The 15,070-nt window shown below is 36.5% G+C and overlaps 1 protein-coding gene across 4 annotated transcripts in view; it reads left to right on the top strand.

Annotated features, from left to right (window-relative positions):
- The window catches only part of RGS12 (regulator of G protein signaling 12), an 86,266-nt gene that overhangs the window by 41,248 nt on the left and 29,948 nt on the right, over positions 1-15,070 (top strand). For all 4 annotated transcript variants that reach the window (XM_080590570.1, XM_080590569.1, XM_080590572.1 and 1 more), the window contains exons 4-6: positions 2,788-2,809; positions 11,071-11,240; positions 14,460-14,552. In XM_080590570.1, the coding sequence (XP_080446696.1) occupies positions 2,788-2,809; positions 11,071-11,240; positions 14,460-14,552 (285 nt within the window). The remainder of the gene's footprint in view (positions 1-2,787; positions 2,810-11,070; positions 11,241-14,459; positions 14,553-15,070) is intronic.

The following is a 15,070-nucleotide window of genomic DNA, read 5'->3' as shown; positions in this document are numbered from 1 at the left end:
AAATGTGGACTGTATGCAATTTCTGACAGGTTTATATTAAGATTTCTAAGTATTCACAAACATGTTTTGAACATAGTACTGTACATTCTTGCACAATAATTACAAGCTTTAGTTTCCAGCTGGCTTTGTTGAATTAAGTGGATTGAGTTCAGATGCATAGCTGAATTTAAAGAAATGTTCTTACAATACATTTAGTTCTGTGATCTAAAAAAGTAAAGTGATATCCTTGGAAAGTGCTGGGTAATTTTAGAGGGAGCCAAAGGGAATTTGGAATATCTTAGAACAAAAAAAGGTGGCTGGTATTTAGATGAGAAATTCTGTTCTTCCTATGGGTTCTTTTTTTTTTTTTTGATATGTTTAAACATAACGATTACTAAGGCAGCCTTGCTTAGAGAAATTTTGAGATATTGATACATGCAATTAACGTGCATTAGCCAAAGCATTCAAAATAAACAAACACCAAAGCCAACCCATGGTGTGTAGGAGGCCCACTGCCTTTTAAAGCTAAATGGCTTTAAGTAAAACTCCATCTCACTGTCCACAGAACGTAATTAAGTGGTCCTATCACTGTAATTTTTCAGCTTTTCTGCAAAATCACACAATTTTTCTAAAAGTTGTGGAAATATTCTTTTTCTATCATGAGAACCCTGCTAATTTTACTTCTTACCTTTCACAAACATGAAGGAGGAGAATCATACTTGATGTTTTTATCTAGATTCATGGAACTTGCCAAAGTAAATGACTGTTCCTAAAATGTATACATTTTGAAAGTAGTTTTTTTTTTAATTTTCTGTCTTCTATGTAAAGTGATGCTACTACTTTATTTACTTCGTTCTTTGAGAAAAAAAAAATTGATTTTTATTTATCAGCTGTTCAAGAAGTATTTGGACAATGTTCTCAGACACATAGTCTGATTTTTTTTGGGCGGTCCAACCCAGAAGTTGGACTCGATGATCCTTGGGGTCCCTTCCAACATGGGATATTCTGTGATTCTATGGTCTGTACAGCATGCAAATAAGAAATTAGAAGCAATTATATTGATAGCTGCCTTAAGGTAATTTGCGATCAAAGGTGAGAAGTTTAGGGTAGGTAAACACACAAACTTCAAAATTTCACTAAAAGTCTAATTGTCCTTGAAAATTTGATGTAAAAGGCTTCAGGAAGGTAAATTAAAATTTCTAAATTGTGAAGATGAGTTAAGTTACAAGTTATGAATGCGTAATATACTTGCTAAACTTCATGCAAAAGAAAAGTAGAAAAGATGTCCTACACCTCACTGAGTGCATTTTTGATACCCAAAACAGTGCTGTTAAGCAAGCAAGAGGCCTAGACACACATTTGACTGTCTTATTATGTTTCATAGATTCAGAAGCCTTTATCTCTGTGTAGTTTAACAAGAAGGGTTATCTATTTTTTTTTCTTGATGGATTTGTGTTTATCTGAACTAGCACTGGAGGAATGCTGTCAATAGAGATTAGTTTAGACTTTGAAAATTCCAGAATACTTTTATGAAAAACTAGATCAGATCCTCTGCTGATTAGGGGAACGATGGTGCTGCAGCAGTTTACAGAAGGCAATGTTCTTCAGACAGCATCAACAGCAGGATGAAATGCTGCAGTGAAACAAAGAAAGAAAGAAAGAAAGAAGGGAGAAGAAATAATTCTTTTAAAGATTACTAGAGGTTTTTGTGGATTTTGAGGGGGAGAGGGAATGTTTGTTCGCAAGGTTGACAAATTATGGATAGGCAGCTTTTCTCTTGAGCTGTGTTTATATGCCTGTTTTTTCTTCTGTGTGTTTTCTGTCTTGGAAATATTACAGATATAGAGGGCATTCTTTCCTAGTTCTTTAAGCAGCCATACAAAATAGGAGAGTTAATTTTTGAACTATTTAGGAAGTTATTTAAGGCTCAATGATGCTTTAAATCATTGAGGAAAGATTCTCCAAGATTATTTCCAAGTTAAAATAATAGTAAGTTTTAACAGCCATTGAAAATCAGTACAAGCTTCAGTTTTAAAATCAGCTGTCCTTCCAGTCTTTCACTCAGCTGAGTGTTGAGGTGCCAGCTCTGGAGGACACGTTTGGGAAGCTTTCACCTTGTTGATTTTCAGAGAAATCTTAGCTGCCTTGAGGTAGTTTGCTTTCAAAGGTGGGATGGTTAGGGTTGGTAAACACACAAACTTCAACATTTCACTAAGAAGTCTAATTGTCCTTGAAAATGTGATGTAAGATGCTATTAGAGATGGTGAGGAGTTCAGTCCTAGCTTATTGGAAACACTCTAACACCTATCTGGCTCTGTGGAAGTCAGAGACCATCAGCAGGGGAAGTTTTCAGAGTCTTCTGAATGCCAAAACATCTAAATTTTAATTTTGATTCCACCTATTTCCATATATTGCAGTAAAATAAGGTCTATGAGGTGTTCTTTTAACTTTAAGTCCTCGTTGGTCACTTTTAAGGTATCTGCTTTCTCCCATACACCAACTGATGGCCTTTATTCATCTAAGAAGAAGGTTGAAATCAGTGCTGCTACTCACAGCAGGAAGTACTTTGTCCAGTAAATATTTGTGGGATCAAGTTCCAGGAGTGGTTGAAAGGACAAGGGAGATTTTCATGGTGGGGAGGAAACACCTGTGAGAAAATAACAGCTGGTATCATCTCTCACACTATCTGTTGTATTAACAATATGATGATAAAATTAACTAACCCTTCAAATAATATGTGAAGCTCAGAGATCTCTAATACTTGTCATGAAACTTAAGTAACACTTATTTTTCTCTTTCTTATTGCAGTCAGCAACTGTCTCTGATGGAGGTAAGCTGAAGCTTGTTTTTATTTTTATAATGAAAAAGAATCAAATTTTCCCCATTAAGCAAAGTAGCATGTGGTAAATAAGGTGATGTTTTACAAGATGAGAGTCCAAAGTGGTATAGCACTTTGTGACTTCTTCAGGAGCTACACCAGTGAAAATGTTGCAGGATTATGTTCACATGCTTTCACTGATTTGATTTTTTGTGTGTGTGTGTTTTGTGTATTTCCCTATTTGCACATTTTTATTATAACTAAGATTCTTCATTCATAATAATAAAGAGGCAGAGCTAGATGTCTTCCATATAACTGGATGTTAGATAAAGGCTTTTTCTGTATTTTATTGTCCCTTACATACACTGTTGGCTTTTGAAGAGAGATGCACTAGCTGCTAAGTTGTAAGCTGTTGAGGTCGAAAAGGTTAAGGTTGAAATTTCTTTATGCCTTTTGAGAAGGGGGTAAGTAATTCGATAATTGTAAAATCCCAGCATAAAGCTTTTGCAGTCCTGGAGTACTTCTAAGTAAGCTCTTTGCGTCACCTAAGCTTGTTTGTTTTGATTTTAAAACGGCTTTAATGCTTTAAAGGGCTGTCCACTCTTTGTTAAACATTAGAAGATGATTTCTCTGAATCTTTGAAGTTAATTGAAACAGTTTAAGTATGCTTCCTTAATGGAATAAAGAAATGTGTGTAGTTTAGAGTATAAAAGAGATGGTTTTTCTCACTTGTCTTGCTTGGCAGGAGTTGGTTCAATTGATCCTCCAGAGAAATTCACTTAAATACATATTATTATGTTTGGTATTCTTTCACAACACTAAAAAGACAATTTTCTTAGATATGAAGGAGACAAACTGTTCTAATCAGTGCTGTAAAGCTGAAGAAATGTTGTAAATGGTAAGGATAATTTTTTATATTACATGCAAATGTAAATGCAAAAGTAGCAATACTCTTCACGAAATTCCATCATGTCTTAATTTCTGATTTCTTGCAATATTAAAATTACAGTTGAGAAATATTACTGTTTTAGTCCTTTGGGTAGAGCCATTTTCCAATGGCTGGCTGACTCATCGTAAGGTATTTTTCTTCTCCACTGCTGTAACAGTACTTCTGTCCCGATGAGAAGCTAGACTCTGTAATGTATTTGTCTGATCTGCAAAGTGGCAACAGAATGAAACAGAAAATAATTGTCTGTTCTGCTTCCTATTTCTAAAATACAGCCGTTGTGTTTGTGGGGAAAAACATGTATTTTTCCCTGGGTGATACCTCTTTGATACAAACATCAAGGAAGACAAAGCACAGACTTCTGGTTGGATGTAGTTGGATTAAATTCCAGGTGCTGAGGGGCAAAAAAGTTGATTGATCTTCTTAAGCTAAAAGTAGAATGTGCTTGTGTCTTTTTTTCCTTGAAGGTTCTCCTCCTATATTAATGAAAATTGTTTTACTCCTGTTGCCTACCCAAACTTGGAGATCCCTGTGATATTACTCATCTGATAGTCATTTCAAGCTTCCAGCTGAAAGTTTATTTTGAAGATCTGACTTATTTTCAGTTTTTCCAGTATGGCTACTTGCATTTCCATATTCCATAGGTAATTGTGTTTTCACAGTTAATTCTATCCGGTTTTGTGAAGAAATGAGATCTGAGGGCCCTGTAGGCTGTAGAGGGGAAAGAACAGATAGGAACTTATATGTGTTTTTCTGCCAAGTTGTATGTCCTACTATTTTTTCAGCCAGTGCTGAAGATTTAACATGGACTCTTTCCTCATTCTTAAATGGTACCCAGGGAAGAGAGCGCATAATTTATGTAAGATGCAGTAGTTGAACTCTGATAAGTAATATTGAATAAATGCTTGAATACTGAGAAAGAAGTTTGGAAAAATAAGAACCAGAGAGAATATAGCCAACTGTAATGAAAGAAAATCCTAATCCATTTCCTTGAGTAAAAGCTCTGATTCACGTCTGAATTACGTTTTCAGGCTTTCACTTTTATTGAAATTGTCACAGCACTGAAAAGTTTTCCAATCTTCTCAAATTTCACTAATACGTTAATAGATCCACAGATTTACACATTTTAGAGAACATCTAAATTAGAGAGATTTGCACCAGTGTAGCTATTAGTATAGCAGTGTGTATTTCCCTCCCTAGACTAAGAGTGTTTGTACATGTATATGGTATAAATACTGTTGTTAAGCTTCAGTCTGGGAAGGGAAATTGATGTTTGAAAAGCAATAATAATGTGTTTATATACATCCTTTCTGTATAATAGGAGACACAACAGCTCTCTGCACATTTTCTTCCCAGAGTCAATTAAGCCTCATGTCACATGGATTTTATTGCATCAGAGACAGGCACTGGAAACCATCTACCCCTTGTAAAAGTTTTACATGGTAACTCTGCTTATGCAAGGCTTCGATGTTGTCATTAGCTAAAACTGCGTGCTTGGGCTTTGTAAAAGGGGTAAAAGATCTAGATCCTTGAGCTAACGGTGTTTCCAGAGATACTGACCTGCTGCAACTCTAACTGTGTCTGACCTGCTTAATGAATTGCAGACAATCAGAATGCAAACTGTAATACTGCTGCAAGATCACTGCTATAGATCAGTTACAGCACCTATGCTGTGGGAACAGCAGAAACCATTTTATGTTACTACAACTATGGGTAATTAGCAGATTGCTCCTACTTCCCACCCTGGCAACTATACGTTCCTGCTAGAGCAGGAGTAGGAGAGTGCTGACACAGCATGCCCCAGCCTGGCTGATGTTTTGAGCACAGTGCAATCTAAATCATCTCAGGGATGATCATTAGTCCCCAGCTAATTTCTGGCTTTCACTATTGATACCTAGACGGCACTTTACAAAGGGCAAACCTTAAGGTCAAAGGGCATGTAATAAAAGTACACTGTCATTCATCTCCCAGACAGATGGTCCCACGTGGTGAGGTATCTTAATAGCTCTATTAGGAATCTCTAACTCAATTCTTACCTGCTATTCCCTACAGAGATCAGTTCCACAATGCTGAAGTCTATTATTTCCACATACTGAAGTGTATCAGATACTATAGGCATGTCTTTTTCCTGAGATACCACTTTGCTGTTGCATCAGCTCACTTCTGGTTTTAGTGTTCATCATCCAGAAATAATTTTCATAAGGAGAAAGTCCTGAAGAATCTTTTGAAAGGAATCTGATGTTTAAAATACATTTTTACGTTATTTATTATTCTAAAAAGTAACTAAAGATGGTAGCACAAGAAATCCATAATGAAATCCAAAATAAAACAAACCACTATCATTTACACTGTAAATACAGAGGCATTATTTCCTCCAGCAGGTATACAACTTATTTTTCAGTTACGTTGACAGTGCGTGCTGTAGCCGTGTTCCACTCTAACATAAATAATTCAAGCTCCTTTAGCAGCAGTGGCAAAAGGTCTTTTCTTTAAATTATTTATGGAGCATTTTTATAGTGCTTTGTGTTAAGTATACTATTGGCTTCCTCTGCTTGAAGCCATGAGGGTAAAGAATCGATTTGTTTAGAATGGTGTAAAAAGCTACCAGGAATTGCTGGAGGAGGACGCGTTAGCTTCCCGTATCCCAAAGTTGCAGAGGAACAATGTACCGGGCAGTGAGGCCAGCCTTCACCCTATGGGTTCGGGGACGTTACAGCTGAACTTGGTATGGATTCAGAAGGATGGCTTTCAGTGAATGCCTTGAAGTATTTGATTAAGTGGCACCACAGTGGTTCGTATCAGCTTTATCCAGGTAATGTATTTAGTGATTAACTGGAATATCTTAATTATATGAGTGTGTGCATTCAGATGATTACTAGGAGTATGTGGAGCTGCTCACAATAATAAAAAGGTATTAGTAGGTTGAGAAATATAAATGGATTTTATGAAAAAACGCTTAGAAAAATATCCTTAATTGCATTCAGACTTATTGCTTTGCATGATTTAAATCAAAACTTTCAAAGCCATCTTATCCGGAATACTTTGAAGATTTCAGATGATTAAATGTGTGTACTTTCTTACATACCACTTTCTTGTGTAAACACAAAAGGTGTAAAAGGTTGTATGAATTTTAGGAAGTATTCTTTCTCAGTTCTGTGTTAGAAGATGGCAATAAATGAACCAGTGAGTTTGCACAGGCAGTGGTACTTCCTTGCTAGGTACGGTGGTTCTCAGACAGAACAGGAATAAATTTAGGTCCCCTGGATTCCTGATGCTTCAGTAAGGAGCCTCCTTTTACAGGTAATGCAAGCTGGGTCAGTGCTCCTGCACAATAAGGAAAAAGGAAGAACGGAAGGTATTTGGAAGCTTTGCACAGCCGTGTGATTGAAGTGTTTGAGGGTGAGGAGTCAGGGCTCTAGGTCTGAGGGCACAGAGCGATCATAGAGGAAATAGGTGACTGGGTTGGAAAGTGGCCCTATTCCTCCTTTGCAGGGTGGGCTGTGTGTAGCTAGGAATGCGAGTGGTGTGTCAGGAAACCTGATGCGGCAGGCTTACAGGGGAAGCATTCCTCTGCAACCGGAGCGGAACAGGAGTTACAGCTTACACACTCTTCATTTAAGTGTGATTTGGATAAATTATGTCTTGGTGTGAGAGTTGGTGATATTTTCCCCCTTTCTTTCTGATTCTAGATTACGCGCTGGTATACCATGCTGTAACTTAATTACAACCATTGATACATGTACTTAAAGAAGCACCAATAACCAAGCCCTGTCCGGGGGAATAACCTTGTTCTGCATTGTTTCCAGGTTAACAGGTACTCCAGCAGAAATCTGTACCCCTTCTAAAAGCAAACTGCATTTCCTTTTTAAGGGAAAACAAAGCGGTGCCAGGGTTAACGGTACTTTCTGAAAAAAATCTGAGTTAGCTAAATAAAGTCCAGCAGAACAGAAACAGTTTACTGAGAATGAGTAAGCCTTTAATGCCGCTCTAACGCTTTGGAGGACTGGTGCCAGTAGCTCTCAGAGCTGTTGAAAATGCAGTCTTATTTTGATTCATTTGTTTTCACGGGACCTCCAGAGTCGGCAGCATATCAGAGGGATGAGAAACCAGCATAGTTTATAGCAAATGTAACTCTGACAAGCTGGAGAGTGAGCAGCTGCTAGCAATTAGAGGTAGTTAGCAGTTACCGACTGGTGTAAACACCCGGACTGTAATTGCAATTCGGTCTTCCTCCCTACCATGGGGAAGCTGAACAGCCACGCTTGGGAGGAGGGAGAAGCTGCTCCTGTAAAGACTGCTGTGCCTACCATTTCCCAGTCCCCGGGAGTCCTACGGCACTGTGACTTGCCCTTTAGGGCTGAGCAGTTCCTGTGGCTACTCCCTAAGCTCCCTCTGTCACCCACGTAGGGTTAGGCAGGTTGGTATGTGGGATGAGTTTACCTTTTGGAGTCTGCCTCAGTGGGCCTAGGAAACTTTCATCATTCGGGCCTAGGAAACTTTCATCGTTCGTCACCGGAGAACTCCGGGCGTCGAACCCTCTCGTAGTGAGGCAGTAACATCTGAAACTGTTCCAGATATATCGAGAAGTGGGTGTCTATTTATATCCTGGACTGTAAAATAAAACGTATCCACCTGCAGAGTTAAAGCAAAATACTCCTGGTAATAAATTTAGCTGTAATTCTCTTCAGATTCACATTAGCTTCTTTCACAATAGTTTCACTGTGGTGACAGGTATTCTCTAATGAGGCTAACAGTTGACTTGGTTATGCTCTTTGATATATCTTACAGGAAAAAGTGAATAAATATTTGTTATAAGGAAATTTAGCGTTATTTGCTGAGTCTTTTTCATTAGCTTTGATTAACATGACCATTAGGCAAATAAAAAATGTTTTTATGCCTAATGTATTATTATGCTCCTTAAATATTATCCTTGTTGAAAATACAATTTTTCATTTTCCCCTAATCTAATTCTGTATCTTTTTTGCAACATTTTGCTTAAACAATAGCTTTGCTTACAGAAAATTGCAGTAGTTAACTTTCACATCTTAGTAAATATTTGTAAGCTACAGAATACATACAAAAATGAAGTTTCAGAACTATTTTTGTCTTTAAAATTTCTTATCTTTATAATTATGTTTATAACTTTTTGGTGTGTTTGTAACCGTTTTTGAGTGGCCCTTTTTTTCAAAGTTCATACTTCCAGCGATGAAAAATAATGTTTTGTGACATAGAGTTTGGAAATGCAAAGTCATTCCTAATATATAATGGAAAAGGAGACCTTGAGAGATCTTATAGAATAGCAATTTTGGTGAAATTACTCCTTGCTTTAGTTTATTTGGGAGATTAACTGAGGAAAATAAACAACAATAAAAATGTTTCTGTGAAGAATAGGCCATTCTTCATGGGTTGTGAATTCAGTTTCCTCAACCAGCTTGCATTTATAGTGAGCTTTAGCTTTGCTTTTCTATTTGGCATAGAATTATTGAAGACACCATTATTTTATTTGAGGAAAGTATTTTCTCACATCTGTTACTGCTAATTTTTCAAAGAATTGAAAGATTACCTGTTTTTATCCCTTCATCACAAATTCATTTGGTTTGGCATGTCTCAGGTCCAACCTCCTGCTCTAAGCAGGGTCCATTTTGAGACAGGGTTGTTCAAGGCTTTATTCAGTTATGTCTTCACAATTAAACCTCAGATTCACTCTGTGAATCAGTAACTGTGAATACTTCTATACCGATTTTACATTTGTGTAAGCTGAGAGATGGAGAGAGTGGTGGTTTGTAAAAGGACATGCAACAAATAAATGACAAGTGTGTGAATAATTCCCTGCTGTATACAGTTTCCTCTTTACTTAGAAAAGTCATTTCTTTCAGTTTTCCACTATGTGAGCAAGTGGTCGATTCTTCAATATTTTTTGTGTGTACTGTATTTACTGATATATAAAAAAGATGGTTTTGGTTTAATACTTGAAGTTATAACAGTCATGCTGCTGCACAAGGTTGTATTTTCCTAAATTTTCTTGGAATCTTGTTTATTTGTCTTTCAGAATACAAAAGCCATTTCTGTTCTTTTTGAGATTTAAAGTATCGGGTCATTTCTCAACTTCATCCTGAAAGAGGGCACTGAGCGAGCGTAGGGTAACACTGAGTTTCTGAATCAGTATTGCTTGCCACCTGCCGTCTTCAAGAGCTGACCACAGCCTGCCACTGTTATTCTCACTTATTCCATATATTATTATAGCTACCATTTTAGTAGTTAAATCGAAGCAACATCATATTATTATTATTTTTTTCCTTTTGGTTGTTTGTATGAGGTGGCTAATGAGTGTATGAGTGTGTCATCTCAACGTTTTGTGTATGAATCTGTAGTGGTGGTATGTAGTCTCCCATTTTGAATATTTAATTTTTTTCCTATGCTTAGCTTGAAAACACTGGTAGTTTAATTCTCTCTTGGTTGTTTCTTTAGGAAAATGTTATATTTAGATATGCAAATTATTATACTAAAGCAGGCTATATAGGTATTATAGAATTTAGGTATTACAGAATTTTTCTAGTGATCACTTATGTCAAGAAGACCCCCAAATACCCCAGCAAGGACAGGATGAGAAGCAGCCTCCTCTCAGAAGTGTCCCGCTGGGTGCTGCATCACGCAGACTAGGAGAACATTGAGGTCCCCAGATAGTTGCCAATTGTTGACTTGAGTTTGGAATGGAGTCTTGGATCCCTGTTTTTGTCAGAAACCCCCAATCAAATTAGGATTTATGGATTGACCCATCTGCTTCCCAAGGATAAGGAGGACATCTGTTACTAGCTCATTTTCATTGATAGTACTATTTTAAGTTGACTTTTCTCCTAAACTTTCAGCATTTAGCAAGAATCTCTCATTCCATGAAACACTTCAGAAAGCCTCTGACTACTGATAGCAAAATTTCATAATTTTCAATCTCCTATCATCAAGTAGTTTTTTCTTTTTTCCCACTTTCTGGTGAATGGTAGATTTTTAAAAACCCATCTTCCTTGGATAACCTTACAAAAGATTGCAGTCCATGTGGTGAGGAATGTTAGCAGAATCCACTGCTTGCTTCTTTTGCTTCTGGTAGGGCATTGTTGATAAGATACTCATTTAATTTTCTTTTGAACAGAAGAAAATTGAGAGATGGTTATTATTATTATTTTCTAAGTAGGTGCCCCTTATAAGCAATGCAAAGAGCTTTTGAAGTCTGCACTACTATGAGCTTGTGAAAGAGACGTGATAAATGAAGAAAACCGTGCTGCAGAGGAAAGAGTAAAAGTGAATAATATTTTATTAACTTTTTTTTTAACAGAGCTGAATAGTACTGATTTGAAAGATTGCATCAGTGAGAACAGCCTCAGTAGCAATGCTAGTCTTCCCAGTGTACAGAGCTGTCGTCGACTTCGAGACAGAAGAGTTGCAAGCTGGGCAGTTTCATTCGAGCGTCTTCTTCAGGATCCTCTTGGTGTTAAATATTTTTCGGTAAGGTTTGAGAAATAGTAAGAGGCCTTTCAAACTACCTGATATCGCTGCTGTAATTTTTTTTCCTTTTGTGATGCTATCCTTACATAGGACAAGAGATAGGAGTTCATTGTTGCACAGTGGTTATCTCAACATCTTTTAAGTTTAAACTGGTTCACAGCTTAATACGAGTTCATAGGAATACGTATTTTCATGAATTATCCTCCATTTTATCTGAGATTCAGATAAAATGGAGGGTACGTTTTAATTTGTACCAGAATTTTTAGTAAGATTCCACATTTTGTATAACATTTCTATTTTTTTATATTTTGTATCTGTTGCCTTTTTACAAGAAAAAGGCAAAGTTTCAGTAGTTCTCTAAGAGTTAATGATTTACTCTCATATTTGCCTGCTGAAATGTTTGGAAGTTTTACTTAAATGTTGGAAACCATGCAGAAGATTTTTTTGACGATACAGTGGCTTATCTTCCTGCAAAACCTTTTTTAGAAATATTTTTTGAAGTAGTTAGGTAGCTTAGAGCAGTGGTTAAAGCTGCGGCTTTCAGGAGCAGAGTTGAGTATTTGCAAAGCATAAATTAAACTTCTTCATGGGACATTTATGAAGTCATAAATAGTATCATCTTTATTTTACATATAAGGAAATCGAGGTGTATATGGTTTTGCATTGTTGCTCAGAAAGTCTGTTGTCAATTCTGTACATGTTGTACAAGGACTTTTTGTGCTGCCCAAATAATTCTCTCAAACAGAACATAAAGAAACTTATGGTATAAGAGATGTAGATTTCTGGAATCTGCAGTAACTCCTTTACTTGATATGAAAGTACATTAAAATGATTAATAGTCAGACTTCCAGCTTAAATGGTGAGGGAACATGAAAAACAGATTAACAGTGAATGCCTGTTTGAGGAAACAGAACACGTAAAAGCAAAATGATACACCCTAGATATTAAGTTCCCTGTCTTTCCATTTTTCTTAGCAGAGTATTTTAAGAGCCATAAGCATTTTTACTTAGATATTGAGATTCTCCTCATAATGAAAGAAAAATTACAATTTTGATTGAATGTTAGAGTCCGCCTAAAAAGGATATAGTTCTACTGAAAGTTTAGTTGTCCTTTCTCATTACTTTTAAACCACCATTAGGCTTACTTATGTATACATAAGAAATTGCTGCAGTCTTTTTCAGTACTATGAATGTTCAAACTTTTATTAAGAAGTTTGAAAGTAACTAGTGTTTATTGAATTTTCAGAGTAAATGTTAAAATTGCACTTCAGTTCAGCAAAAGGTGATCTCAGATATTAAATTCAGGAAGTTTCACTTTTATCGCATTCTAATTAAAAATTATTTTTATCAACTTTACAAAAATACATGTGTTAAATACTCAATTTAAAGAAAGGGAGTGCTGAAATTTGTTGTGCACCACCATTTTCTTGAGGCCCAGGAGAGATCCAGGGCCATTGTTCAACTTTACCTGCTACCTGGATACTGTAATGCCACGAAATCTGGCGTAAAGTAGAATCATGGTAGCTGAATGAAATGCCTTTGCAAGTGACAGGTTAACATTCCTTCAAAGGGAAATTCTAAAAGCCCATGGACTCATAAGGAAATCACTTATAACTAGCCAGATGGCGCAGATATCCACCAGGGTTCAAGAACCTCGGAGCACCAGCATGTAATTTACGATTGCATAGTAGCATCTGGGTCCATTTGCGATTCAGAATACAGAGGCTTTCCTGAGGACAGCTTTGTGACACAGCAGAAATTACTCTTGAAGAAGAGATTTTGCATGTTTTGCAAATACTCACATTTTGTATAATAGTCTGTTGATGAGAGCAGTCATCCAGGAAGTGAGAGACCTGATTGCAGTTCCCTCCTCAAGTGGTTCAAACCAACATCTCCAGCCTCCCAGCCATATTTTGACAACTACTAGGCTCTGTAATGTTTCAAGTGGGGCTTCATTCAGTCCTCCTAATTGTTGTGCAGCCAGCTGTGCCAAAATCATGTGGCCAAAAAGAAGGCAAACAGGAGATTTCTGGAGATGTGAAGGCGCTGAGCGGGGAAGTAGGGAGTTGGGTTCCAGTTCCTGCTCACTAGTTTGATTCTCTTCTAATCTGTAATTACATGTAAAACAAACCAGTGTCCCCTGACTACTCTCTGGATTTTTTTTACTTCTTTTTTTAATTTTCAGGTTAGGCATCTAAAAAACTTTTAGTTTAAATGGAGAGGCTGCTAGTGCATTTAGGCTCTGTGTGTTGTAGTCTGTCTCAACCGTTTTTTTACAGTTGGACTTTCTGAACTCTGTGCAAATCCTAAAAGGACCAATAAGGTTTAGTTTTAAGTATTTCTGTGAAGATTCCTCTGAGACTGCCTTGAATGTTAAGGAAACTTGAGTGATAGCAGTGTGATGTTTGAGTGAAGGTTGTGGCTTGTGTGATAACCTAAATTCTTTTCACTTAAACACAGATAGGTAAAGCTCTAAAGCATAAACAAGCATTGTTCCAACTAAATGAGTCACTGGAGAGTTTTTAGAGGCCCAAGTTTATTTTTTAGAGTGATTTTTTTTTTTTTTAATAATGGGTAAAATGCTTTCAAGAAATATGCTGAGACAAAATTGAATTATACAGATTTGAATCAAGGACAGTATGTCTTTGTACAATTTTCAAACTGAATGGGATCTTGGTCCTTATTTGGACCTTTGGATGCTGTAATATAAACATGATTATTGTGTGTTTTAGTGAGAGATTTTATTTTCCTCTAAGAATGTCTTTTCCAAGGAGAATCCATCTGAACACAAAAGCAGGCAGTGATGAAATATTCTTGTAGTGGGCATGTGATGCAGGCAATTGCTGTAATGAATACACAGTTGGTTATGCACACTGCTTGATAAACATTTATTCTATTCTATTATTAGTACTGCAATTAAAGGCAGCTAGTTTACGGTGTAATTTTTTAATGTACTTATACATTATTTAAATTTTTATTAGGTTTATTCACTAGTATATATACTACTTACCGTGAAATTTTATTTTTGTTTGTGAAAATGATATGATTGCAACTCGATGCGTTATTTTCAATTGTATACATTTAAAAGAAATGAGAGAGGAAAAGCACTAGGCATATATTGGACATGCATTACAACTGGACTGAATTATTATCACTGCAAAACTGCAAGTAACTTGTTTTCTTTATGATGCACTTAATTATTTGCTTATTTTCACCCTAGGAATTTCTGCGGAAGGAATTTAGTGAAGAAAATATTTTATTCTGGCAGGCCTGTGAATATTTTAACCATGTACCTGCACATGATAAAAAAGAGGTAAGTCAATATTGTGTTTCAATATGTAGTGTTGCTTGCTACAAACTGTTACTTCTTCAAGATTATTGAAATTATTAGAACTATGCTTGGTCTACTGTGATTTCACTACACTAGGGTTAGAGCCTCAGTCTAATTTTCTCAGTCTCCTGAGAGTACTGTCCCAGGTTGAAGTTGCTGAAAATATTTAGGATTCAGTGAAGTGCAGAGATAGTTCTGTAAAAATGAGCTAAGCAATTTTGGATGTTGAAAAACGTCTAGCCCAGTGTAAGAGAGTGCAGAGCAAATTAATTTAACATGTCAAGGAGAGGTGAAAGTTAGCCTCTGTTGTGCTCTTTCAGCTAAACTGCCTCTACTTGCTAAGATAATTTGTTTATAACGTGTTTGTAACTAACATGTCTAGTGTATAGACACTAATACATCTGCTGCAGCAAAGGTATTAATGTTTTTTCACAGATTATGAGAATCTGTATGTCATTCTTTTAATACAGTCTGACATTGGTCAGGCAATCTTAGTTACA

The sequence above is a fragment of the Anser brachyrhynchus genome (genome assembly GCF_964034855.1).
Source record: "Anser brachyrhynchus genome assembly, chromosome: 4".
Classification (NCBI taxonomy): Eukaryota; Metazoa; Chordata; class Aves; order Anseriformes; family Anatidae; genus Anser; species Anser brachyrhynchus.
The sequence above is the reverse complement of the archived record's forward strand: the minus strand, read 5'-3'. Positions and strand labels throughout refer to the sequence as shown.